Below are 22,574 nucleotides of genomic sequence, written 5' to 3' on the forward strand. Positions count from 1 at the left end.
CAAAGAAAATGTTTTGGATGTCTATTTAGGATTTCTTTTGTTTCAACAAATGACAGCAATTACCAACTGAGGCCTATTTTATGAACTAAGCTAGTACACCTAACTTGGGTCCACCTTGAACATTTACACTGCAGGTTGGAAGAAAAAAAATAATTACAAAATTTCATAATCGCTGGTTGGTAATAACCCTGAGAAGAGCCAAATGGAGGAAGTTATAAGAAGTGAAGCTCAGATCCAGGATTTTAAACAGAGATCTCTTCAGGGGATCAAAATGATATCCAAACCCTTCATCTCTTGCATGTATCACATAAAAAAAATGGCTTCACATGCAGGATTAACCAATTGGAAATATTATTTGGCAATAATTATAATTTCTTTGCGAGTAGCAAAATGAAGTTGTTCTTTGTCAGGGCCACTTTACAGACCCAGCTGTCACTACCTTTCCACATTCTGCTCATTTACAGTTTCTCTCCTGAATGGAAAGTCTCTTAAGATGTAAGATGATAGGCCTTATTAAAGCAGTTTCTTTGACCCATACCTACGTATATTTTTTATGCTAAATGGATACGGTATTTCCACACATCGCACATTTAAGTCCATGTAGCTCAACCAAACATACACATTTATGTGTTTTCTCTTGTATTGTTTTTTTAAGGGGAAAAAATGGCCCGTCCTGGTAATTCCATTTACTCCAGACATTCTTCCCACAATACAATCTCTTATAAGAAATAAGTGCAACACTCTTTTAAATTGATTTCCACATTTCAAGCATTTTTATGGTTCTGCCATGTGGATTTCTTTAAGTCTGACAAGGCTACTGAACTTTACAGTCAACATATTTCTATTTTTCCCTTTATAAGAAGAAAATACTTGTGTGATGAAGGCTCCCAAGTTATGGTTTCTCTCTTGCATGGATTCTTTTATGTTTCGTAAGGTGACTATTTCGACTAAAACTCTTTCCACAATCTGTGCACTTACAGGGTTTCTCTCCTGTGTGGATTTTTTTATGTCTCGTGAGGTGACTTTTGTGACTGAAGCTCTTTCCACATTCTGTGCATTCGTACGGTTTCTCTCCCGTGTGAATTATTTTATGTATGATAAGGTTACTGTTCTGACGGAAGTTCTTGCCGCACTCTGTACATTTGTACGGTTTTTCTCCTGTGTGGATCCTTTTATGGCAAATAAAGACGCTGTTCTGACGGAAGCTCTTCCCACACTCCTTACATTTATACGGTTTCTCCCCAGTGTGGATTCTTATATGCATCATAAGGTTTGCACTTGCACTGAACTTCTTTCCACACTTCAAGCAGGTATATGGTTTCTCTCCAGTATGGATTCGTTGATGGTACCTAAGGCCATTGTTATATGAAAAGCTCTTTCCACACTCTGTGCATTTGTACGGTTTCTCTCCTGTATGCATCCTTTTATGATAAGCAAGATGACTGCTCCTATTGAATCGTTTTCCGCATTCTGGGCATTTATATGGTTTCTCCCCTGTGTGGATCCTTTTATGGCAAATAAAATAACTGCTGCAATTGAAACTCTTTCCACATTCCAAACACTTGTAAGGTTTTTCCCCTGTGTGCATTCTTCTATGATATGTAAGATGTAAGGCTGCAGTAAAGCTTTTTCCACACTCCAGGCACTGATAGGGTTTCTCCCCTGTGTGAATCCTTTTATGTTTGACAAGGTGACTGTTCTGACTGAAACTCTTTCCACACTCCAAGCACTTGTATGGTTTTTCTCCTGTGTGGATCTTTTTGTGGCGAACAAAGTAACGGTTGCAATTGAAGCTCTTTCCACATTCCAAACACTTAAATGATTTCTCTCCCGTGTGCATTTTTCTATGATATGTAAGATCCGAGCGGACACTGAATCTCTTTCCACAGTCCAGGCATTGATACGGTTTTTCCCCTGTATGAATTCTTTTATGTTTCAAAAGGCTACTATTCTGACTGAAGTTCTTTCCACACTCTGTGCATTTGTATGGTTTTTCTCCAGTGTGGATCCTTTTATGGCAAACAAAGACACTGTTTTGACGGAAGCTTTTTCCGCATTCCGTACATATATATGGTTTCTCTCCCGTGTGGCTTCTTACATGCATCACAAGACTTGAACTTTCACTGAACTTCCTTCCACACTTCAGGCACGTATACGGTTTCTCCCCAGTGTGGGTTCTTTTATGTCTTGTTAGGTGACCGCTCTGATTGAATCGTCTTCCACACACCAGGCATATATATGGTTTCTCCCCTGTATGGATCCTTTCGTGTATGATTAGTTTACATCTCTGTGTGAAGGTCTTTCCACAGACCAGGCACACATATGGTTTTTCCCCTGTATGGATTCTTTCGTGTATGGTAAGTTTACATTTCTGTGCGAAGGCCTTTCCGCATTGCAAACATTTATATGGTTTCTCCTTTGGTGGAGTTTCTGCAGGTAAAATAAGCAACTGTTTCTTATTGGAGCCCTCTTTGTACTCACACAGTTTTTCATTATTATTGGAAATACGTTGACTGTTCAAATTGAAACTTTCTTCACAATTTAGAGATGCATATGGTGTGTCCTTGAGATATGATTGGTAATGTAAATTAATGGAAGAGGTATAATTGACACTCTTCCCATCATCTTGATGTGCGTATTGTTCCTCTTCGGTCTGGTATTTACGGAAATCAAATTTCTTGTCGCCTTTCTCACCACATCCACTATATTTTCCTTTATCTTCTCGTTGTTGAACTAGCTGGGTTGGGAAGTCATGGACTGCATTATATTCAAAAGAAGGCAAACTCTTCCCTCCCTTCATTACGCAGGTTTTCTTACTCCTTTCTGATGCCCCTTGATATCCAAGCAGGCCTTCTTCAGACTTGATCATTTGTAATAAAGCTTCCCTGGTCTCCTTATAATTATTTTGTTTCTGGTTATAACCTTTGGGAAAAAAGGAAAGAAAAACTTAGTCACTACATTCACAATAGAAAAAAAAAAAAGCTCCATCTGTTATTTCTGACTATCTAAGATTTTACTGAGTTCCTCTTCGTATGCCTGGAAGGGACCAGATTTCTATTTTATTTTTAGTAGTAGCAACTACTCCCTTTTACTTTTATCAGGTTTTTCTGTTTTTTTTCCTTATGAAAAAAAAAAAATCTAATCTTTATCCAAAGACTGAATGATTAAGAGCAAGGGGTGATTAAGAATTAAATGAAGGAATTGTGCGCCTCTTCAATTGATGCCTTGATGTTTATTATAGCAAATGCAGTTTTGGAAATGCCCTATGCTGTACAGATCGTCCTCCAAACTAAGTTCTTCCAAAGCAAGGGACACTTTCAAGGGGATTGTAGAATTGCCTCGGCTTCAGCAGCCCCTGATCTATCCCCCTCCCATCTCTGTCCTTTTGGTCACCCTGAATAGCATGGCCAAGATGAAGACAATCCTGTATTCCACTTCTAGCGGACCTTCCTTCCTGTTGTCAACTGGAAAGAAGGTCCAGTTGAACATAATCTATATGATTATGTTCTTCTTCCTTGGCATCTGTAATAGCTTCCCTTTTCTGGGATTCCTGTCATTGGCTGGCTTCAAGCCACACAGCCGATGGGCTCTACCACTGCTGGGCTTATCCCCACCCCTCACCACCAGCTCTTCCTCATATGTCTATGAAGATTCTAAGTCATGCAGTCATCCGAGTCATGATTGTCCCAAAGTTGCTTTTTCAACAGGCAACTGGACTTTTGTTTTTTCTTTGAAGACATTTTGCTTCTCATCCAAGAAACTTCTTCAACTCTGACAGGATGGTGGGGAATGGAAGGATTTATACTCCTTGTAGACAGCTGGTCATTTGCATTCTTTTGGAGAGCTGATGAGGCCACTTGGAAGTTTATCTGTGTCCTCAGGGTCATCTGAGTAGTGCAAATAAGTGTGGAACCTTCTTGGAACTGTTGAAAGGACTGTGTTGTAGTTGTGATTTAATTAGGGCATCCGTCGGAACCCTGACAGCAGTCCTTTCAGTTCCAAGAAGGCTCCACACCCATTTGCACTATTCAGCTGATCCTAATGAATGCAAATGAACAGCTGTTCCATTCCCCACCATACAGACAAAGCTGAAGAACATCTTGGATGAGAAGTGAAACGTCTTTTAAAAAAAACAAAACAGAAAGTCCAGTTGCCTCTGAAAAAGCACCCTTGGGACCTCCTCCTCATAGTTTGCCCCTCCATGGTAGCTCTGCATAACTCCTGGCAGTAGCAGGCTGCGACAGATGAAACCTGGCACCCAGGAAGGTGGACAGCAAGGAGGCAGTGACATGCCCCGCAGCAACAGAGCCCCTGCACTGTGGGGGCTTTAATCCAGCTGGCGGTAGCAAGCCCAGCAGACAGGAGGCAATATGGACACCAAGAAAACTGCAACAGCACCAAGTAGGAGGACCAGGAGAAGAATCCTGAATTCTCCGGGATTGACTGGAGAAGCTATAAACTAATGAAAGGAAATTTTAATTGTGTGATGTTCAATGTTGAGAAGATGCTATATTGCCAATAAGTATGGTATCACGGCAGGAATGTTAAAGGATGAATTTGCTTATGAAGCAGTTGTGTGCCATTTGCCTAGTCCAGCACTAAATTTAAATTTATGTAGCTTCCTGAAATCTTCCCAGGTTTCCAAACACTATCTTTTTGGCCGATAGACCAATATTGGACTGAAGTAAAAGGTAAAAAGTAAAGGTTCCCAAGCAAATATGTGCTAGTCATTCCTAACTCTAGGGGGCGGTGCTCATCAAAGCTGAAGAGCCAGCGCTGTCCGAAGATGTCTCCGTGGTCATGTGGCAGGCATGTCTAAATGCCAAACGCACACAGAACGCTGTTACCTTCCCACCAAAGGTGGTCCCTATTTTTCTACTTGCATTTTTTACGTGCTTTCGAATTGCTAGGTTGGCAGAAGCTGGGAGAAGTAACGGGAACTCACCCTATTACACGACACTAGGGATTCGAACCGCTGAACTGCCCACCTTTTGATCGACAAGCTCAGCGTCTTAGCCAGTGAGCCACTGCGTCCCACAGCTGGACTGAAGTACTCAGGGAAATAATGCCACTTGGTGTCAGCCCTACAGGGAGTTTACACATTATTTATTCAGAGCCAAAGGAGGGCTTTTTGACCAAACAGCTAGTATGAGAACTGCCATTGGATATTAGGTAACCTAGGAAACTGGGTGGTGATGAGGGACAGAAGTCAGAGAGACACAGGTCACTTTCTTCCTGTGCTTATTCTAATCAGGTGCTCTTCTCTTTGCACTTACAACAAAAGACTTTTCATGGTTGTCTTTAGAAGAGCACTTGATGGCCGTGACCGGGAGGATTTTTCATCAGGTTCGCCTGATCCGCCAATTGCGTCCCTTTCTAGATCGGGACTCCCTACGCACGGTCACTCATGCCCTCGTCACCTCCTGTCTGGACTATTGTAACACTCTCTACATGGGGCTCCCCTTGAGGAGCACTCGGAGGCTCCAACTGGCGCAGAGTGCGGCCGCGCGGGTGGTAATGGGAGCGACATGGCGCTCCCATGTAACACCTCTCCTGCGCGAGCTGCACTGGCTCCCGGTGGTCTTCCGAGTGCGCTTCAAGGTTTTGGTTATCACCTTTAGAGCGCTCCATGGCTTAGGACCTGGTTATTTGCGGGACCGCCTGCTACCACCAATAGCCTCCCACTGACCAGTACGCTCCCATAGAGAGGGGCTCCTCCGGGTGCCGTCGGCCAAACAATGTCGACTGGCGGCCCCCAGGGGGAGAGCCTTCTCTGTGGGAGCACCTACTTTCTGGAATGAGCTCCCCCCGGAGATACGGAGGATCCCGGATCTGCGTACCTTCCGTCGCGCGCTCAAGACGTTTTTATTTCACCAAGCTGGCCTGACCTAAGTTTCTCCCCTTTTTAAATGGGAATTTTAAATTCGGTCTTAAATTATTGGGGTTTTAAATTTTCAGCCAAATTATTTAATTCGTTTTATTTTATTTTAAATTTTGTATTCATATGTTTTATTCTATGGCTGTTCACCGCCCTGAGTCCTTCGGGAGTAGGGCGGTATACAAATTGAAATAATAAATAAATTAATTAATAAATTAACTGAGCCCAGAGCAAAGCAGGCCCTTACCCAGAGCTGCCACATTCCTAAAATTCTCCAGCATGACTTCCTCGTGTAAGGCTCTCTGTCTGGGATCCAGCAGCGCCCACTCTTCCTCCGTGAAATACACAGCCACCTCCTCAAAGGACACTGAACCCTGCAATTCAAAGGATACGTTCCTCAACATTAATTCCAGGAAGTTCTGTCCCAGATTTCATATATCTTAAATAGCAAAAAGTTTTGCAAAAGAGAAAATGCTTTTTTTTTTTTTTTTTTTTTACCAAATCAGTTCTTATAGGTGCTTCTTGAAAGATTAACTACCACTCTGAAATATTCACATGCGCACAAATATGGAACTGGGACCTCTAGGTTGGAGTTTAACCATGCAAGCCATCTTTGAGAGCCTTTCTTAGTTGAACATGGGAATCCTAGAGATACACAGGGAAGGAGAGGCACTATGATCCATTTGCAAGGTTGGAATTTCTTTCTGGCGCAAATCATCTTCAGAACTACGTGAATTTGTCTGACATGCTTTGCTTGGAAACCTTTCGTTTCTTTTTTACGCCCCAAAGGTATTATTTTCTTCAGGAGCGATCATCTTGCATAAATGCTAACCTGATATAAACATCTTTGAATCCGATGTGTTTTTGTAACTTATTTAATGCTAATCAACCCTTAGTGTTGTAATTTAATTGCTTTGTTTATTAACATGTTGTAAGTAGTCCTACTAATGGTTTAATAAAAGTAAATAAATTAAAACGAGTCTTTGCTTTCACAACATGCTAGCTGGTCCCTCTCCTTGCATCTGCCTTAGGCAGCAAAGGGTTTATTTTAAACCAATGCAGGAACAGGACATTTAAATACTCAGCTATTTACATGAATAAATAATATTGATTTGTGGGGTTGTGCTTAAATAACCATTACAAAGTGAGACTGAGCTAATGCCTGATCTCAATATATAATCTCCTTAACAAACTCCGCATTATCCCATGATCAAATCAGACATTCCCATCCTCTCCCAGAGATTTCTGTGGTTTAATGAAGCTCTCCTACCTGCGCTATGGCTGCCTCACCACACAGAGGAGATGTTTCAGCAACGTCCATCAACAGCCTTCTGCTCCCTGCGATTGAGGTAAAAGGGAAGCATATAAACTAACCCCGGCCCAAAACCTTTGTGTAAAAACAGCACACAAACAAAAGCACTTCAAAAGCTTCAATGCCCTCAAGAACCAACCTTCACTTACGTGGCAACGTGACCCGAATTGGATCCTCCTCAGGGATCCTTCCCGACAGCTGCTCCATCGAGGGACCAGAAAGACCTTCTCTTCCTTTAGGTGGTACCAAAACTGCCTTCGTGAAGGGCTCCTGCATCTGAAATAACAGCCAGAATCACAGGAGGACAAAAGTTAAAACAACTGAACGTTGGAACAAGAGAACTATTCTATGCCTTCAAAGATGGACGATTTGATATCCATAGGTAAAGACGCAAATCCTCCCTCCTGTGGAATAATCTGGATGGGGAAACCCCTCTCTGGAGCTGAAACGGAGGGAAACCAAAGTCTCTTCTATTACTACAAAGTGACATTTGAGGTGGACAAGTCAATCAAAGGAAACTATATCCCAAGGGGATTCTCCCAGGATCGAGTCTCTCACCTGCTGCCTCTGCTCCTCGGCCTGGCTGAGCAGGAAGCCTTCAGCCAGGGCCACCACCTGGGAGCAGCTCTCTGTCCCGCACTCCCTCAGCCAGCCCGCCATTTCCAGGGGGCAGCACAGCCAGGAACTGCTCCAGGATCACCCAGTCCACCACCTGAGCTCTGCTGCTCTTCTCAGGTTTCAGCCATCGATGGCAAAGCTGCTGCAGGCGGCTGCAAACTTCCCGGGGTCTCGCGGACTCCAGATAGCAAAAGTGGCAGAAGCGCTCGACCTCTGAGTCGAGGGGCTCTTCGGGGACGGTCTCCCACCTGACTCCAGCCTAGGCCTCCCTGCCTTCCTCGGGCTCACTTATAGAAAGGCCTGGAGCTCCTCTCCATTCTCCACCTAACTTTGGCATGTCCATCTCGACAGCTTCCTCACACGGCGTCTATTCAGCTCCTCTCCTTCCCAGCTGCATCTAGCAAGGAGCCTGCGGAGGCTGATCCGGCTTTCCTGTGGACAAGCCAGATATACTCAGCCTGCAAAGAAAGTCTGCGCCTCCCCTTCTAAGACACTGGAAAGAACAATTTAAAGCAAAGGTTGAGCCACCAAGAAAAGGCTTCAATCAATAGATCCAACGGAATAGAGAACCGGAAGGGACCTGGGAGGGCATCTAGTCCAACCCCCAGCTCAAGCAGGAGACCATTCATTCATTCATTCATTCATTCATTTATTTATTTATTTATTTGTTTATTTATTTATTTATTTATTTTTCGATTTATATGCCGCCCTTCTCCGGAGACTCAAGGCGGCTTACAATGCGTTAAGCAATAGCTTTCATACTTTTGTATATACCTACTTAGTAGGGCTTTGCCCCCCCCCCCAGCAATGTTCTTTTTTATACAAAGTCAGCTTACTGCCCCCACAATCTGGGTCCTCATTTTACCTACCTCGAAAGGATGGAAGGCTGAGTCAACCTTGAGCCTGGTGAGATTCGAACTCGCAGTAATTGCAGGCAGCTGGTGTTACTTCACAGTGCTTTAGTCTGCTGCGCCACCAAGGCTCTACCCTTTCAGACGGGTGGCTGCCCAGTCTTTTCTTGAAAAAAACCTCCCGCGATGGAGAGCCCCTGGGGCAGGCTACTTCTGCTGTAATGGTGTAGGTAGGGTCTCCTGCTTGGGCAGGGGGTTGGACTAGATGACGTACAAGGTCCCTTCCAACCCTGTTAATCTGCTGACTGCCAGCAGTTTGGCAGTTCCAGTCTCCCCAGGTTCAAGGTCGACTCAGCCTTCCGTCCTTCCGAGGTGGGTAAAATGAGGACCCTGATTGTTGGGGGGCAAGAGGCTGACTCTGTAAACCGCTTAGAGAGGGCTGTAAAGCACTGTGAAGCGGTATATAAGTCTAAATATTCTCCGGCTCCGCTTCAAGGTGCTAGTTCTCACCTATAAGGCCCTACATGACTTAGGTCCGGGATATTTGCAGGATCTTCTCCTGCCTGCCTCTCACCGTCCTGTTTGCTCACATAGGGCCGCTGTCCTCACGGTTCCGACGGCGAGCCAATGTCGTCTCGCTGTGGCCCAGGGGTAGGGCGTTCTCTGTGGGTGCTCCCACCCTCTGGAATGAATTACCTACCAAGCTCCGGACGGCTCCTGATCTCCGTTCCTTCCGTTGGGACCTGAAGACTTGGCTGTTCAAACAAATAGGCTGACTCTGATTCCGGGTTTTATTATTTACTATTAATTAGTTATTTGGTTTAAAATGGGATTTTATTGTATTTGTTTCTTAATTTTTTTTTTTTAATTTGATTTATATGCCGCCCTTCTCCGAAGACTCAGGGCGGCTTACAATGTGCTCAGCAATAGCCTTCATCCTTTTGTATATTTATACAAAGTCAGCTTATTGCCCCCACAACTGGGTCCTCAATTTACCTACCTTAGAAAGGATGGAAGGCTGAGTCAACCTTGAGCCTTGGCGAGATTCGAACCCTGCAGTAATTGCAGGCAGCTGGTCTTAATAACCAGCTTAATAACAGGGTGCCTTAGACCCCTGTACTACCAAGGCTCTTGTGTTCGCCGCCCTGAGTCCTTCGGGAGAATGGTGGCATATAAATACATGCAATAAATAAATAAAGAGCCTTGGTAGTACAGTGGTTTAAAGCACCCTGTTATTAACACAGCTGCCTGCAATTACTGCAGGTTCGAATCTCGCCAGGCTCAAGATTGACTCAGCCTTCCATCCTTTCTAAGGTAGGTAAATTGAGGACCCAGTTTGTGGGGGCAATAAGCTGACTTTGTATAAAATATACAAAAGTATGAAGGCTATTGCTTAACGCATTGTAAGCCGCCCTGAGTCTCCGGAGAAGGGCGGCATATAAATCAAATTTTTTAAAAAATAAAAATAAATAATAAATGCTCTGGCTATTGCCTACATTACAACTTCGGAAAGGCCTCCGAAAGATGCGCTTCTTGCCACTTTCCCACGCATCCGCTCCATAAAGGTCCCCCCCCCCCAGCAGGGCCATAAACCCAAATGCAAACCAAGGCGATGCCTTGCCTCACCTTTGGCTCCTCGGTCCTCTTTAAGGCTGTCAATCCCACGGGCGGCGGGGAAGGCGCTTTAAAAGCTCCCAGGATCGCGGCACCCGCGGGGATCTCCGTGGGAAAGAGACAGAGGGGCTGAACCGGCTAGTTGGGGGGGGGCTCTCTCTGCCTTCCCACCCCCCCTACCCCTTTTTTGGGGACACCCCCACTCCACCCCACCTCCCTTCCAGCCTTCTCGGGAAAAAAAGCCTTTCGGGACACGCGGGTTCGCGATTCCCCACGATCCCAATCTGGGCAACTCGCTCCCGGCTCTTCTGTTAGGTACAAATCCCCGCCCTCGCCTCCTTCGGGGTGGGGGGGGGAGGAAGGTCTCGGAATGCGGGGCGAGAGAGCGCTTCTTCCTAGAGAGGCAACACTCCGGCAGCCTCCCACCCCTCCGGCTTTCCCCCCCCCCACTTTTTTTTTTTTTTAAAGGGCGGCCGTCTCCTCCTCCTCCTCCCCCCCCCATTTTCCGCCTCTTTCCTGCAATAGCCAATTGCTCGCGAAGCTCTCTGGCGCATGCTCCGTCCCTCTCCCGAAGGCAAGATCTACGGATGCGTTGCCAGAACCATTGGGTGGATTGGCGCTGTGGTTTCCAGGGGGGTTGGAAGGAGAGGAGGATCCCAATCGGCTTTGAGAGGGGATCGGCGAGGCTGCTTCAACGTTCATAACAGAGTTGGAAGGGACCTTGGAGGTCATCTAGTCCAACCCCCCCCTGCTCAGGCACTTCTGTACCACTTCTGACAATAACTAGTTGAGGCTTTCATTTCCCTTCTGGGAGAAGAAAGATGCAGAAGAGGCGTTCAAACGTTTTAGCTTCTCATCGCCCACCACTGATTCACAACTTTCTCTTCACAACACCCCCCCTCCCCCGAAAATAGTAACCAAATAACAAGAGTTGGAAGGGACCTTGGAGGTCATCTAGTCCAGCCCCCCTTGCTCAAGCAAGGAGACCCTATACCAGGGGTCTCCAAACTTGGCAACTTTAAGACTTGTGGATTTCCAATTCCCAGAATCCTGGGAGAATTCTGGCTGAGGAATTCTGGGAGTTGAAGTCCACAAGTCTTAAAGTTGCCAAGTTTGGAGACCCCTGCCCTATACCATTTCTGACATGTGGCTGTCCAGACTAAGGTGACCAGATTTTAACATTGGTAAAGCGGGACACCTACCATTTTGTGGGCATGGCTTGGAGGTCATGTGACTTGGTGGGCATGGCTAGCTGGTCATGTGACCGGGTGGCCATGGCTATGTGTACAGAAAAAAGTCATTTCTGACAGGTCCTCGCACTTTTGACTGGTCCTCACACTTATGACCATCCTTACATTTATGCCTGTGCAGCATTCTTAACAACCATGTCACTCATTTCACAACTGCTTCTCTTCACCATGGTGATAAGATAGGGCAAAAAACGTAAAATGTGAGGACAGTCGTAAGTTCGAGGACTGGTCAAAAGTATGAGGCCAAAAGTGGGACTTCTGGTCACCTTAGTCCAGACTCTTTGAAAGCCTCCAGTGATGAAGCACCCATAACTTTTGAAGGCAAGCCATTCCATGGGTTGATGGTTCTGTCAAAAAAAAATCTTTATTTCTAGGTTGAATCTTTCCTTGTTCAGTTGCCATCCATTGTGCTTTGGAAAATAGGTAGTCTCCCTCCTCTCTGTGACAGCTTCTCAAATATTGGAAGACTGCAACCGTTCTTCAAATGTTTTAGCCTCCAGGCCCCTAATCATCTTTGTTGTTCTTCTCTGCACTTTCTGTATCATAAAAGTTTAGAGATAAGTAGTAGCAGCTTTCTGCACTCTTAATTGCTTTATTTATCATAAAGTTTATTTATTTATTTATTTATTGGTTCGATTTATATGCCGCCCTTCTCCGGAGACTCAGGACAGCTTACAATGTGTTAAGCAATAGCCTTCATACTTTTGTATATACCTGCTTAGTAGGGCTTTTGCCTCCCCCCCCCCCGCCCCCCAAGAGCACTTGCAACCACATCAGGCTGTTCCACAACCTAATAGTTCAGTTAGGACTAAGAAACTAAGACGTTTCCTGGTAGAACAATTATAAACAGTGGAATGACTTGACTCCAGATGTTGTGGGTGTTCCAAGTTTTGGAAGAAGAGCTTGGACAACCACTTGTCTGAAATGGTATACAGTCTCCTGCTTGAGCAGGACTTGCACTAGAAGACCTCCAAGGTTCCTTCCAGCTCTATTCTATTCTAGATTCTACTCCCATAGAAGAACTAAATCCTTTCCCCCAAATAAGAAACCTCTTCTTTTGTTCCCTGGGTAAGGAAGGTCCTGATTCTGTCAAGAAATACTGTTGTCTTGTCCTGGGACGCAGCCTCCATCTTGTAAATGCTGACATCAGATTTCTGGTGCCTCAAGTTCCCAAAAATTTGGTGAGTGGAGAAACCCTCAAAGCCACACCAAGCAATGTCAAAACAACTGGTAGCAATCGCCAACCTGTGGTACTAACAGCATGGTTTTGACAAGGTGAGAAATTGGCAAACAAGCCTGTTGCTTACTGAGTTACGGACAAGCACAAAGTCAGCAGGAACTTCTCAGGGTGGCCCCTGCATCACTTTGGATGGCGTAGTGCATTGAACAGTTTCTCATAATCACTAAGTGGCCCTTCCTGGTCCAATTCGGTTTATTAAATTACGTGTGCTCTCTCTTCATGGTTCTAAAGGTCAATCATTTTGTCCCAAAGATGCTTTTTCAAGAGGTACCTGGACTTCCTTGTTTTCTTTAAAAACGTTTCACTTCTCATCGAAGAAACTTCTTCATTTGCGCTTCAGTTGAACCATTTGCACTTCAGTTTGAGATTTATTTATTTATTTATTGGTTCGATTTATATGCTGCCCTTCTCCGGAGACTCAGGGCGGCTTACAATGAGTTAAGCAACAGCCTTCATACTTTTGTATATACCTGCTTAGTAGGGCTTTCGCCCCCCCCCCCGCGGTTTTTTTTTCAATTTGATTTATATGCTGCCCTTCTCCAAACTCAGGACAGTTTACAATGCGTTAAGCAACAGCCTTCATACTTTTGTATATTTATACTTATATATGTATATGTATATTTATACGTATATTTATATTTATACAAAGTCAGCTTATTGCCCCCACAAACTGGGTCCTCAATTTACCCACCTTAGAAAGGATGGAAGGCTGAGTCGACCTTGAGCCTGGTGAGAATTGAACTCGCAGTAATTGCAGGCAGCTGGATGTTAAATGCTGCCTTAGGAGGCATTAGCCTCCTACGCCATTCAGGCTCCTCCTTTTTTATACAAAGTCAACTTATTGCTCCCACAATCCGGGTCCTCATTTTACCTACCTCGGAAGGATGGAAGGCTGAGTCAACCTTGAGCCTGGTGAGAATTGATCTCGCAGTAATTGCAGGCAGCTGGCAGCTAAGTGCTACTTAACAGCACTTTAGTCCGCTGCACCACCAAGGCTCTTGGTGCAGACAACACAGACTCATCCCCAACAGCCTGTCTCTGTGTTCAACAGTGAAGGGACACAGGGCAGAAAACATCCTGCAAAAGGCTCCCCACCCATTTGCACAGATAATTCAGGTGACCCTGAGGACACAGATAAACCTCCAAGTGACCTCAACGACTCTCTAAAAGAATTCAAATGACCAGCTGGCTGCAAGGAATATAAATCCTTCCATTCCCCACCATCCAGTCAGAGCTGAAGAAGCTTCTTGGATGAGAAGCAAAACGTCTTCTAAGAAAAACAAGCAAGTCCAGTTCCCTTTGGAAAAAAAAAGCACCTTTGGGACAACCATGACATGGATGATTAAGAATCTCCCATAGACATTCAATCATTTCACATTGTAACTTCTACCTTTAAATGTCTTTGAATAATGAGGAAAACACAGCACTAATTTGAAGCAACTGATCTCTATCTGGAGATACAAATGGAAAATGGGAAAAAGAAACCTCAAATATTTTATTCTGAAATTAAAGGACAATCACTGTAGTAAATTTTTTACAAAGTTGCATAAAATGTGAATTTTTGGAGAGGAGATGTAATCCTGTTTTTTATTATGAGGTTGGTATCAGCAGAGGTAGTTATTGTGTGTTTAACAGTTTTACCACTATCATAGTAGTTTTTAACATTAAATCGGATTCTGCCATGTTTATTCTGCACTGTCGTTTCTTATATGGGACACTGCATTAAATGCTTCCACCGGGATATTATATTCTTGGCTGTTGTTGTTTTACAAGGCTAAACATTCCCATCAGCCTCAAGTCTGTTTTCGTGGGACTTAACCTGATCAGCCATATAATCCTTGTCAGCTTCTGATACAACAGTCCCTGATTATATCAGGAAAAATATTCAAAATTGGTCTAACAATATGGAGAGTGACTCATGTTCTGTTTGGTGAAGACTTAAGCAAAAAGCAAAAAAAAAAAAAAAAAAAAGCAAACGCCAATCCTCTCCACATTCCACTCTTTTATACAGCTTTTCTCCTGAGTGGAACTTTTATGGTATTTAAGAAGACCCATCCTCTTAAAATAGTTGCTTTGCTCCATTTCTTGATGTACTATCTTTCCAGTATGGATCACTTTTTTTTTTTTTTAATTTGATTTATATGCCACCCTTCTCTGGAGACTCAGGGCGGCTTACAAAGCATTAAGCAATAGCCTTCATACTTTTGTATATTTTATACAAAGTCAGCTTATTGCCCCCACAAACTGGGTCCTCAATTTACCCACCTTAGAAAGCATGGAAGGCTGAGTCAACCTTGAGCCTGGCAAGATTCGAACTTACTTTAATTGCAGACAGCTGGTGTTAAATTACAGTGCTTAGTCTGCAGAGCTATCCAGGCTCCTCCTTCCTACAGTCTGCAGGTTTAGCATCCATTAAGTTCATCCAAACTCACACATATATTTTCTTGAGGGAAAATGACCAGTACTGCCACCGAACGTTTGTCCATACTCAGAAGCTTTCCTATGGGAAATAAGGACAGTGACACATTTTAACCCATTTCCACACTTCAGGCATTTTTATGGTTCTCCAAATGTGGATTCATCTTGATCTGATGAGACGACCTTTGGAATGTTACGGCAAAGTCAACATATTTCTGGTGTGTTTTACATGTGGGTCTCTTTTAGAAGAAAAGAACCTTTCATTTGTGATGAAAGCTCCCCAGCTACGGTTTCTCTCTCGTGTGGATTTTTTTATGTTGTGAAAAGTGATTTTTTTGACTGAAGCTCTTTCCGCACTCTGAGCAATTGAATGGTTTCTCCCCTGTATGAATCCTTTTATGGCAAATAAAATGACTGTTGCATTTGAAACTCTTTCCACACTCCAAACACTTATATGGTTTCTCCCCTGTGTGAATCCTCCTATGATAGTTCAGATCTGAGCGAACACTGAAGTTCTTTCCACACTCCAAACACTTATAGGGTTTCTCACCCGTGTGCATCCTATTGTGTTTCATAAGGTGACAGTTTCGCCTGAAGTTCTTCCCACACTCCAGGCATTTGTACGGTTTTTCTCCTGTATGGATTCTTCGATGGTAGATATAGGTAGTTCTCTGACGGAAACATCTTCCACATTCAGTACATTTATATGGTTTCTCCCCCGTGTGGATTCTCACATGTATCACAAGACTAGATCTTCCACTGAAGCTCCTTCCACATTTCATGCACGTGTATGGTTTCTCCCCGGTGTGGGTTCTTTTATGTCTTGTTAGGTGACCGCTCTGACTGAATCTCCTTCCACACACCAGGCATACATACGGTTTCTGTCCTGTGTGCTTTCTTTTGTGAGCTATAAGGCGACTTCTCCTACTGAATCGCTTTCCGCATTCCAGGCATTTATACGGATTCTCTCCTGTATGAATCCTCTTATGATACATGAGATCCGAGGATCCACTGAAGCTCTTTCCACATACCAGGCACTGGTATGGTTTCTCCCCAGTGTGAGTCCTTTTATGTTGCATTAGACCACTATTCCGTCCAAAGCTCTTCCCGCATTCCAGGCACTCGTATGGTTTTTCTCCCGTGTGGATCCTTTTATGATAAATAAAGGTAGTTTTCCGACTGAAGCTCTTATCACACTCTGTACATTTATATGGTCTCTCCCCCGTGTGGCTCCTTACATGTTTGATAAGATTTGAACTTCCACTGAACTTCCTTCCGCAGTGAAGACACGTATATGGTTTCTCCCCAGTGTGGGTTCGTTGATGTCTGGTAAGGTGACCATTCTGACTGAATCTTTTCCCACACACCTGGCATATATATGGCTTCTCCCCTGTATGTGTCCGTTCATGGACAGTAAGTTTACATCTGTGAGGGAAGCTTTTTCCACACTCCGGACACTTATATCGTTTTTCCATTGGGGGATTTTCTAGGGGTAAAATAAGCACCTGTTTCTTGCTGAAACCCTTTCCACACTCATATGGGTTACCCTCTCCATCTGGCATAAGATGACTGTTCAAAGTGAATTTTTCTACACAATTTATAAGGGCAAAAGGTGTCTCTGGGATGTATGGTGGGTGATGTAAAACAAGAGAAGAGCTAAGACTGATACTTTGCACATACTCTTGATGTTCATATTGTTTTTCTTCAGTCTGGTTTGTACAATATTTACTAAAAACAAATTTAGCTCTGCTTGTCTTGTCATCTCCAAAATATTTTTCACTTCTTACTCGTTGCTGAAGTTGCTGAGTTGGGAGGACTTTATTGTGATCAGGAGAAGATTTCTTCCTTCCATTCTTTAGGCAGCTTCTCCTAGTCTTTTGAAGTACCCTCTGAATCCCAAGCATCCTTTCTTCAGACTGGAACAGCAGTAAGCTGGACTCCTGGTAGTACTTATGCTCCTGCCCGTAACCTGATTTGATGGGGGAAAAAAAGAAAAAATAATTAATCATTACGTTCATTACAGAAAAATGCCAGAAACTGTTATTTTTGCTTGTTTTGATTTCTACAGGGATCTTACACATCTTCAATTCACAGAGAAAGGGAGGGTCTTTTTGTCCAAACAGATGGCATGAGAAACTGCCACTGATTATTAGGCAACCTAAGAAATGGAGCGGTTATAAAGAACAGATATTCAAGGCAGGGTCTTCCTCACCTAAAGCTGTTCAGGTTATTTGCTCTGGAATCAGACTAAAGAGAAACTGTCATCTTGGCTAAAGAACTTCCTCAAAAGCCCAGATGAGAAATGATCTTGTAAAGTATCTACCATCTTCTCCACTTACTCTGGTTTTAGAAAAACAAAAAGAAATCCCAGAACGTCCTTCTTCTAGGCAGAAGCTGCTTTTTGAGCACTTATGGCAACAAAAAACTTCCACAAATGCCTGAATATCAGAGCAAAACAGATCCTCATGCAGAATGATGACACAAAACAGATCCTTACCCACAGCAGCCAGATTCCTAGAATTCTCCAGCATGACTTCTCTGTGTAAGGCTCTCTGGCTAGAATCCAGCAGAGCCCACTCCTCTTCCGTGAAATACACAGCCACGTCCTCAAAGGATACAGAGCCCTGAAATTCAAAGGAAATGTTACTCAGCACACAGACATCCTAGAACATTCTCTTCCACATTTCCAATATCCTAAAAGTTAAGTTTTTGTAAGACAGAAAATGCTCCTTTTCTGACACAATGTACGACTAGATGTCATGGCTGCCTCTCCGACGATCCACTTATCTGGTTAGAATTTCTTCCTACCACAATTCATTTCGGTGAAAGACTTTGAAGAGGTACGCCATTTTGTCGCATCTCTTTCTATGTGAAAACTTTTTTTTTTTGCAAAAGCTACCATTTTGATGCAATAACTCCATTCCTCCCATATATAACTTTTAACTGAATCTGCTTGAACAAGTCAGACTACTGTTTTAGATTTTAAGAGAGCTGATTTCAAACAAGTTAGAAAAGAGACTAGGGAATATTCCATGGATAGATATACTAAAAGGAAAAACAAGATGCTTGGCAAAACCTATATATGTATAGGTTTTCCCAAGCATCTTGAACTATTTTTCCTTTTATACTTTTAACTGGCTCTGCTTGGATATGTGCCATAATTTAACTGCTCTGATTTCTTTAACTGGTTCAGAATTGACCCACTAATCTTTTAATGAAACTTAATGAATTAAAATTGACTCCTGCTTTTCATTTTCTGCTAGCCAATTCTTGGTTTTGCACATACTTCAGATAGCAAAGGACTTATTTTAAATACATTAATGTACTCCACTGAAGGTACAAGAAACTTAAAAGCCCAACTGATTCCATAAATGAATCCAGTATCTCAGTATGACTAAAATGGGGCAAACCAATACAGAAGATAGGGAAAACCCCTACCAAGACAATGGGTCATACAAAAGAAATCTGAATCTGGGACACAAATATAATTTGAGAAAATGTCTCAGGGGTGACTCTCCCTAGTTCTCATCAAGACAAAAGGGGAAGAGGCAGATGCACTTGTTACCGTAATCCTACAAAGAACTTTCCATGTTGTTGGATTCAATTTTGGCCTTCCTCGGAGAACTTCTGTAGCTTGTGCTTAAACAATCATCTTGAAAGCGGCACCAGCTAATTTTCGATCTTGACGCTTGATCTCCTTAATAAGCTTTGCGTAGACTCTCATGAGACAAATGAACCACCTAGAGGACTTCCTGCTCTGATTAAGGCTCCTTACCTGAGCTGTTGCGGCTCCACCAGACAGAGGAGAAGTTTCAGTGGTTTCCAGTGACAACCTTGGGTTCCCTATGATCAAGATAAAAGGAGATGGACCAAAAACATTTGGAAGCTGGGAGAGTCACCTATCGAGAGAAGTGCTATAAATTAAAGGTAGAAGTAGGTGGGGGCACCTGCCATTTGGAACGAGCTCCCCCCGGAGACACAGAGGATCCCGGATTTACGCACTTTCCGCCGTGCCCTCAAGACCTTTTTATTTCAACAGGCTGGCCTGGCCTAACTTCTTTTTAATTGTTAATTTTAAATTTGTTTTAAAACAATGGGGGTGTTTTAATCTGTGTGGGCCAAATTATTTAATGTGTTTTTATATTGTTTTTTAAATTTTGTATTATGTGTGTTTTATCCTTTGGCCCTGAGTCCTTCGGGACTAGGGTGGTATATAAATCCAAAATAAAGTAAAGTAAAGTATGTGTAGGAGACGCACAAGAATGAAACGACTTCTGCTTTCACGTGCCCGCAGAGGTAACTTTTCACTTACTTGGCAACAAGTCCTGAGCTGGATCCTCCTCTGAGAAGCCCACAGAGAGACCAGACAGAGCTTCTCCGCCTTCGGGGTGTCCCTTGGCCATCTCCATCAGCTGGCCCTGCCATTTAAAATATAGCCAGGATGAAAAAAAAGAAGAAATCTTAAAAACAATTCAACAGAGGAACCTGACCGGTGTCTCCAAAGCTGGACCATGCTATACATCAGTGGTAGGTTCCTCCCGGTTCGGCGGAGCCGGTAGCGGTGACGATATGACGTCACCGAACCGGTTCTCCCCCCCCACCCACGTTATTCTTACCTTTTATTTGGTCCCACCCCCACTCCTGAGTCCCAGCTGATGACTAGGGCCGTCCTACAGCGGATCAGTGTTAAAAGCAAACAAACGAGTCAGGTCGTAAGTGCGAGGACTGGTCGTAAGTGCGCGGACTGGTCGTAAGTACGAGGACCTTCCAGAAACGACTGTGACCACCTAGCCACGCCCACCTAGTCACATGACTTCCAAGCCACACCCACAAAATAAGCCACGGTTACTACAGAACCGGTAGTAAAAAAAAAAAAAAATTAGAACCCACCCCTGCTATATATATCCATAGCTGGAGATGCAAATTCCCCTTTTCCTCCCATGGAATCACTTGGATGGGGAACCAGAATTCGGGAGGGGAAAATAAAAGTCTCTTCTATGGCAACAACCCGCATCTTGAGCCGGGCAAGGGAAGTGGATCTGCGTCCCCTCACCTGCCGCCGCCTCCGCTCCTCGGCCTGGCTGAGCAGGGAGCCTTCGGGCAAGGCCGTCGCCTGGGAGCAGCTCTCCGCCCGGCCCTCCCGCAGCAGCCAGACCGCCATCTCCGGGGGCAGCCCGGCTAGAAGTCGCTCCGGGATCTCCCGCTCCTCCTCCTCCTCCTCTCGGAGCTTCAGCCAGCGGGGGCGAAGCTGCTGCAAGCGGCTACAGACCGTCCGGGGGCAGCCCGAGCGGCGGAAGCGCTCGGCGGCTGAGCCCGGTGGATCCTCGGGGAGGCTCTCCCGCCAGCCTGGCTCCGGCCCGGGCCTCCTCCCCAACCTCTTCCTCGGGCTCAGCGGCGCTTGCTCCCGACCTTCTCCTCCTCCTCCTCCTCCGCCAGGCCATCGGGCTGCCCCGCCTCGCCTAGTCCGCCCCTCTCCTCTCCTCTCCTGCCCGGTCAGCCCTCGGCGATCCTCCGGATTCACCTGCCCGCCTCCTTCTTCGCGGTCTGGATCTGGGAAAAGCCCAGCTGCAATTCACTCCCCGCTCTCCGACTTCAGCGCAAGGCCCCCTCGGCCTCTCTGGGAAGAGGCCAGAGCGCGGTTCTTCCTTTGGAAGGGGAGCGAGGCTCCTTTGCAACCTCCCCGGCGGCCCAGCCGCTCCCGTCTTTTTCCTGTGGGACGGGCCGGGCCAGCGAGGATTCCCACCTCATGCTTCAGCCCCAATGTCTGAAGTGGTCGGGACTCGGTTTCGCAAAACTCGCGGGTGGATTTGGCTTTGAATATAACAACTTTATTGTCAACACTAATCGGCGTACATTAAAATGAAATTTCGTTGCATTCCAGCTCTCCAAGGGTTACACTAAGATACACTACATGAACATGTCAATCAATCAATCCATAAATAAATAAGTATGTACACTAATGGGCATACATTAAAATGAAATTTCGTTGCATTTCAGCTCTCCAAGGGTTACACTAAGATACACTACATGAACATGTCAATCAATCAATCAATCAATGAATAAATATGTACACTAATGGGCATACATTAAAATGAAATTTTGTTGCATTCCAGTTCTCCAAGGGTTACAGTAAGATACACTACATGAACATGTCAATCAATCAGTGCATCCATAAATAAATCAATATGTACACTAATGGGCATACATTAAAATGAAATTTCGTTGCATTTCAGCTCTCCAAGGGTTACACTAAGATACACTACATGAACATGTCAATCAATCAATCAATCCATAAATGAATAAATATGTACACTAATGGGCATACATTAAAATGAAATTTCGTTGCATTTCAGCTCTCCAAGGGTTACAGTAAGATACACTACATGAACATGTCAATCAATCAATCAATCCATAAATAAATAAATATGTACACTAATGGGCATACATTAAAATGAAATTTCGTTGCATTTCAGCTCTCCAAGGGTTACAGTAAGATACACTACATGAACATGTCAATCAATCAATCAATCCATAAATAAATAAATATGTACACTAATGGGCATATATTAAAATGAAATTTCATTGCATTTCAGCTCTCCAAGGGTTACACTAAGATACACTACATGAACATGTCAATCAATCAATCCATAAATAAATATGTACACTAATGGGCATACATTAAAATGAAAGTTCGTTGCATTTCAGCTCTCCAAGGGTTACAGTAAGATACACTACATGAACATGTCAATCAATCAATCAATCCATAAATAAATAAATATGTACACTAATGGGCATATATTAAAATGAAATTTCGTTGCATTTCAGCTCTCCAAGGGTTACACTAAGATACACTACATGAACATGTCAATCAATCAATCCATAAATGAATAAATATGTACACTAATGGGCATACATTAAAATGAAATTTCGTTGCATTTCAGCTCTCCAAGGGTTACAGTAAGATACATTACATGAACATGTCAATCAATCAATCCATAAATAAATCAATATGTACACTATTGGGCATACATTAAAATGAAAGTTCGTTGCATTTCAGCTCTCCAAGGGTTACAGTAAGATACACTACATGAACATGTCAATCAATCAATCAATCCATAAATAAATAAATATGTACACTAATGGGCATATATTAAAATGAAATTTCGTTGCATTTCAGCTCTCCAAGGGTTACACTAAGATACACTACATGAACATGTCAATCAATCAATCCATAAATGAATAAATATGTACACTAATGGGCATACATTAAAATGAAATTTTGTTGCATTTCAGCTCTCCAAGGGTTACAGTAAGATACACTACATGAACATGTCAATCAATCAATCAGTGCATCCATAAATACATACATACATACATACATACCAGGGTGGAT

At 43.8% G+C, this 22,574-nt stretch overlaps 3 protein-coding genes across 4 annotated transcripts in view; 1 reads left to right on the forward strand and 2 right to left on the reverse strand.

Annotated features, from left to right (window-relative positions):
* The window catches only part of LOC139311782 (zinc finger protein 850-like), a 300,225-nt gene that overhangs the window by 84,333 nt on the left and 193,318 nt on the right, over positions 1–22,574 (forward strand). The window lies entirely within an intron of this gene.
* On the reverse strand, positions 697–10,393 carry LOC139311785 (zinc finger protein 665-like). Its single transcript, XM_070936299.1, has 5 exons — positions 10,286–10,393; positions 7,340–7,466; positions 7,149–7,216; positions 6,126–6,252; positions 697–2,922 (listed from the first exon to the last, which is right to left on the reverse strand). Exons 2-5 carry the CDS (start codon positions 7,464–7,466, stop codon positions 893–895), a joined length of 2,352 nt encoding a protein of 783 aa, XP_070792400.1. The 5' UTR covers positions 10,286–10,393; the 3' UTR covers positions 697–892.
* LOC139311791 (zinc finger protein 345-like) lies at positions 15,202–17,764 on the reverse strand. The gene is made up of 2 exons (XM_070936305.1): positions 17,679–17,764; positions 15,202–17,150 (listed from the first exon to the last, which is right to left on the reverse strand). The coding sequence occupies exons 1-2, from the start codon at positions 17,710–17,712 to the stop codon at positions 15,466–15,468; spliced, it is 1,719 nt and encodes a 572-aa protein (XP_070792406.1). The 5' UTR covers positions 17,713–17,764; the 3' UTR covers positions 15,202–15,465.

Source organism: Pituophis catenifer, unplaced genomic scaffold (genome assembly GCF_029215685.1).
Source record: "Pituophis catenifer annectens isolate HBS135680 unplaced genomic scaffold, rPitCat1.0.hap2 SCAF_2, whole genome shotgun sequence".
Lineage (NCBI taxonomy): Eukaryota > Metazoa > Chordata > Lepidosauria > Squamata > Colubridae > Pituophis > Pituophis catenifer.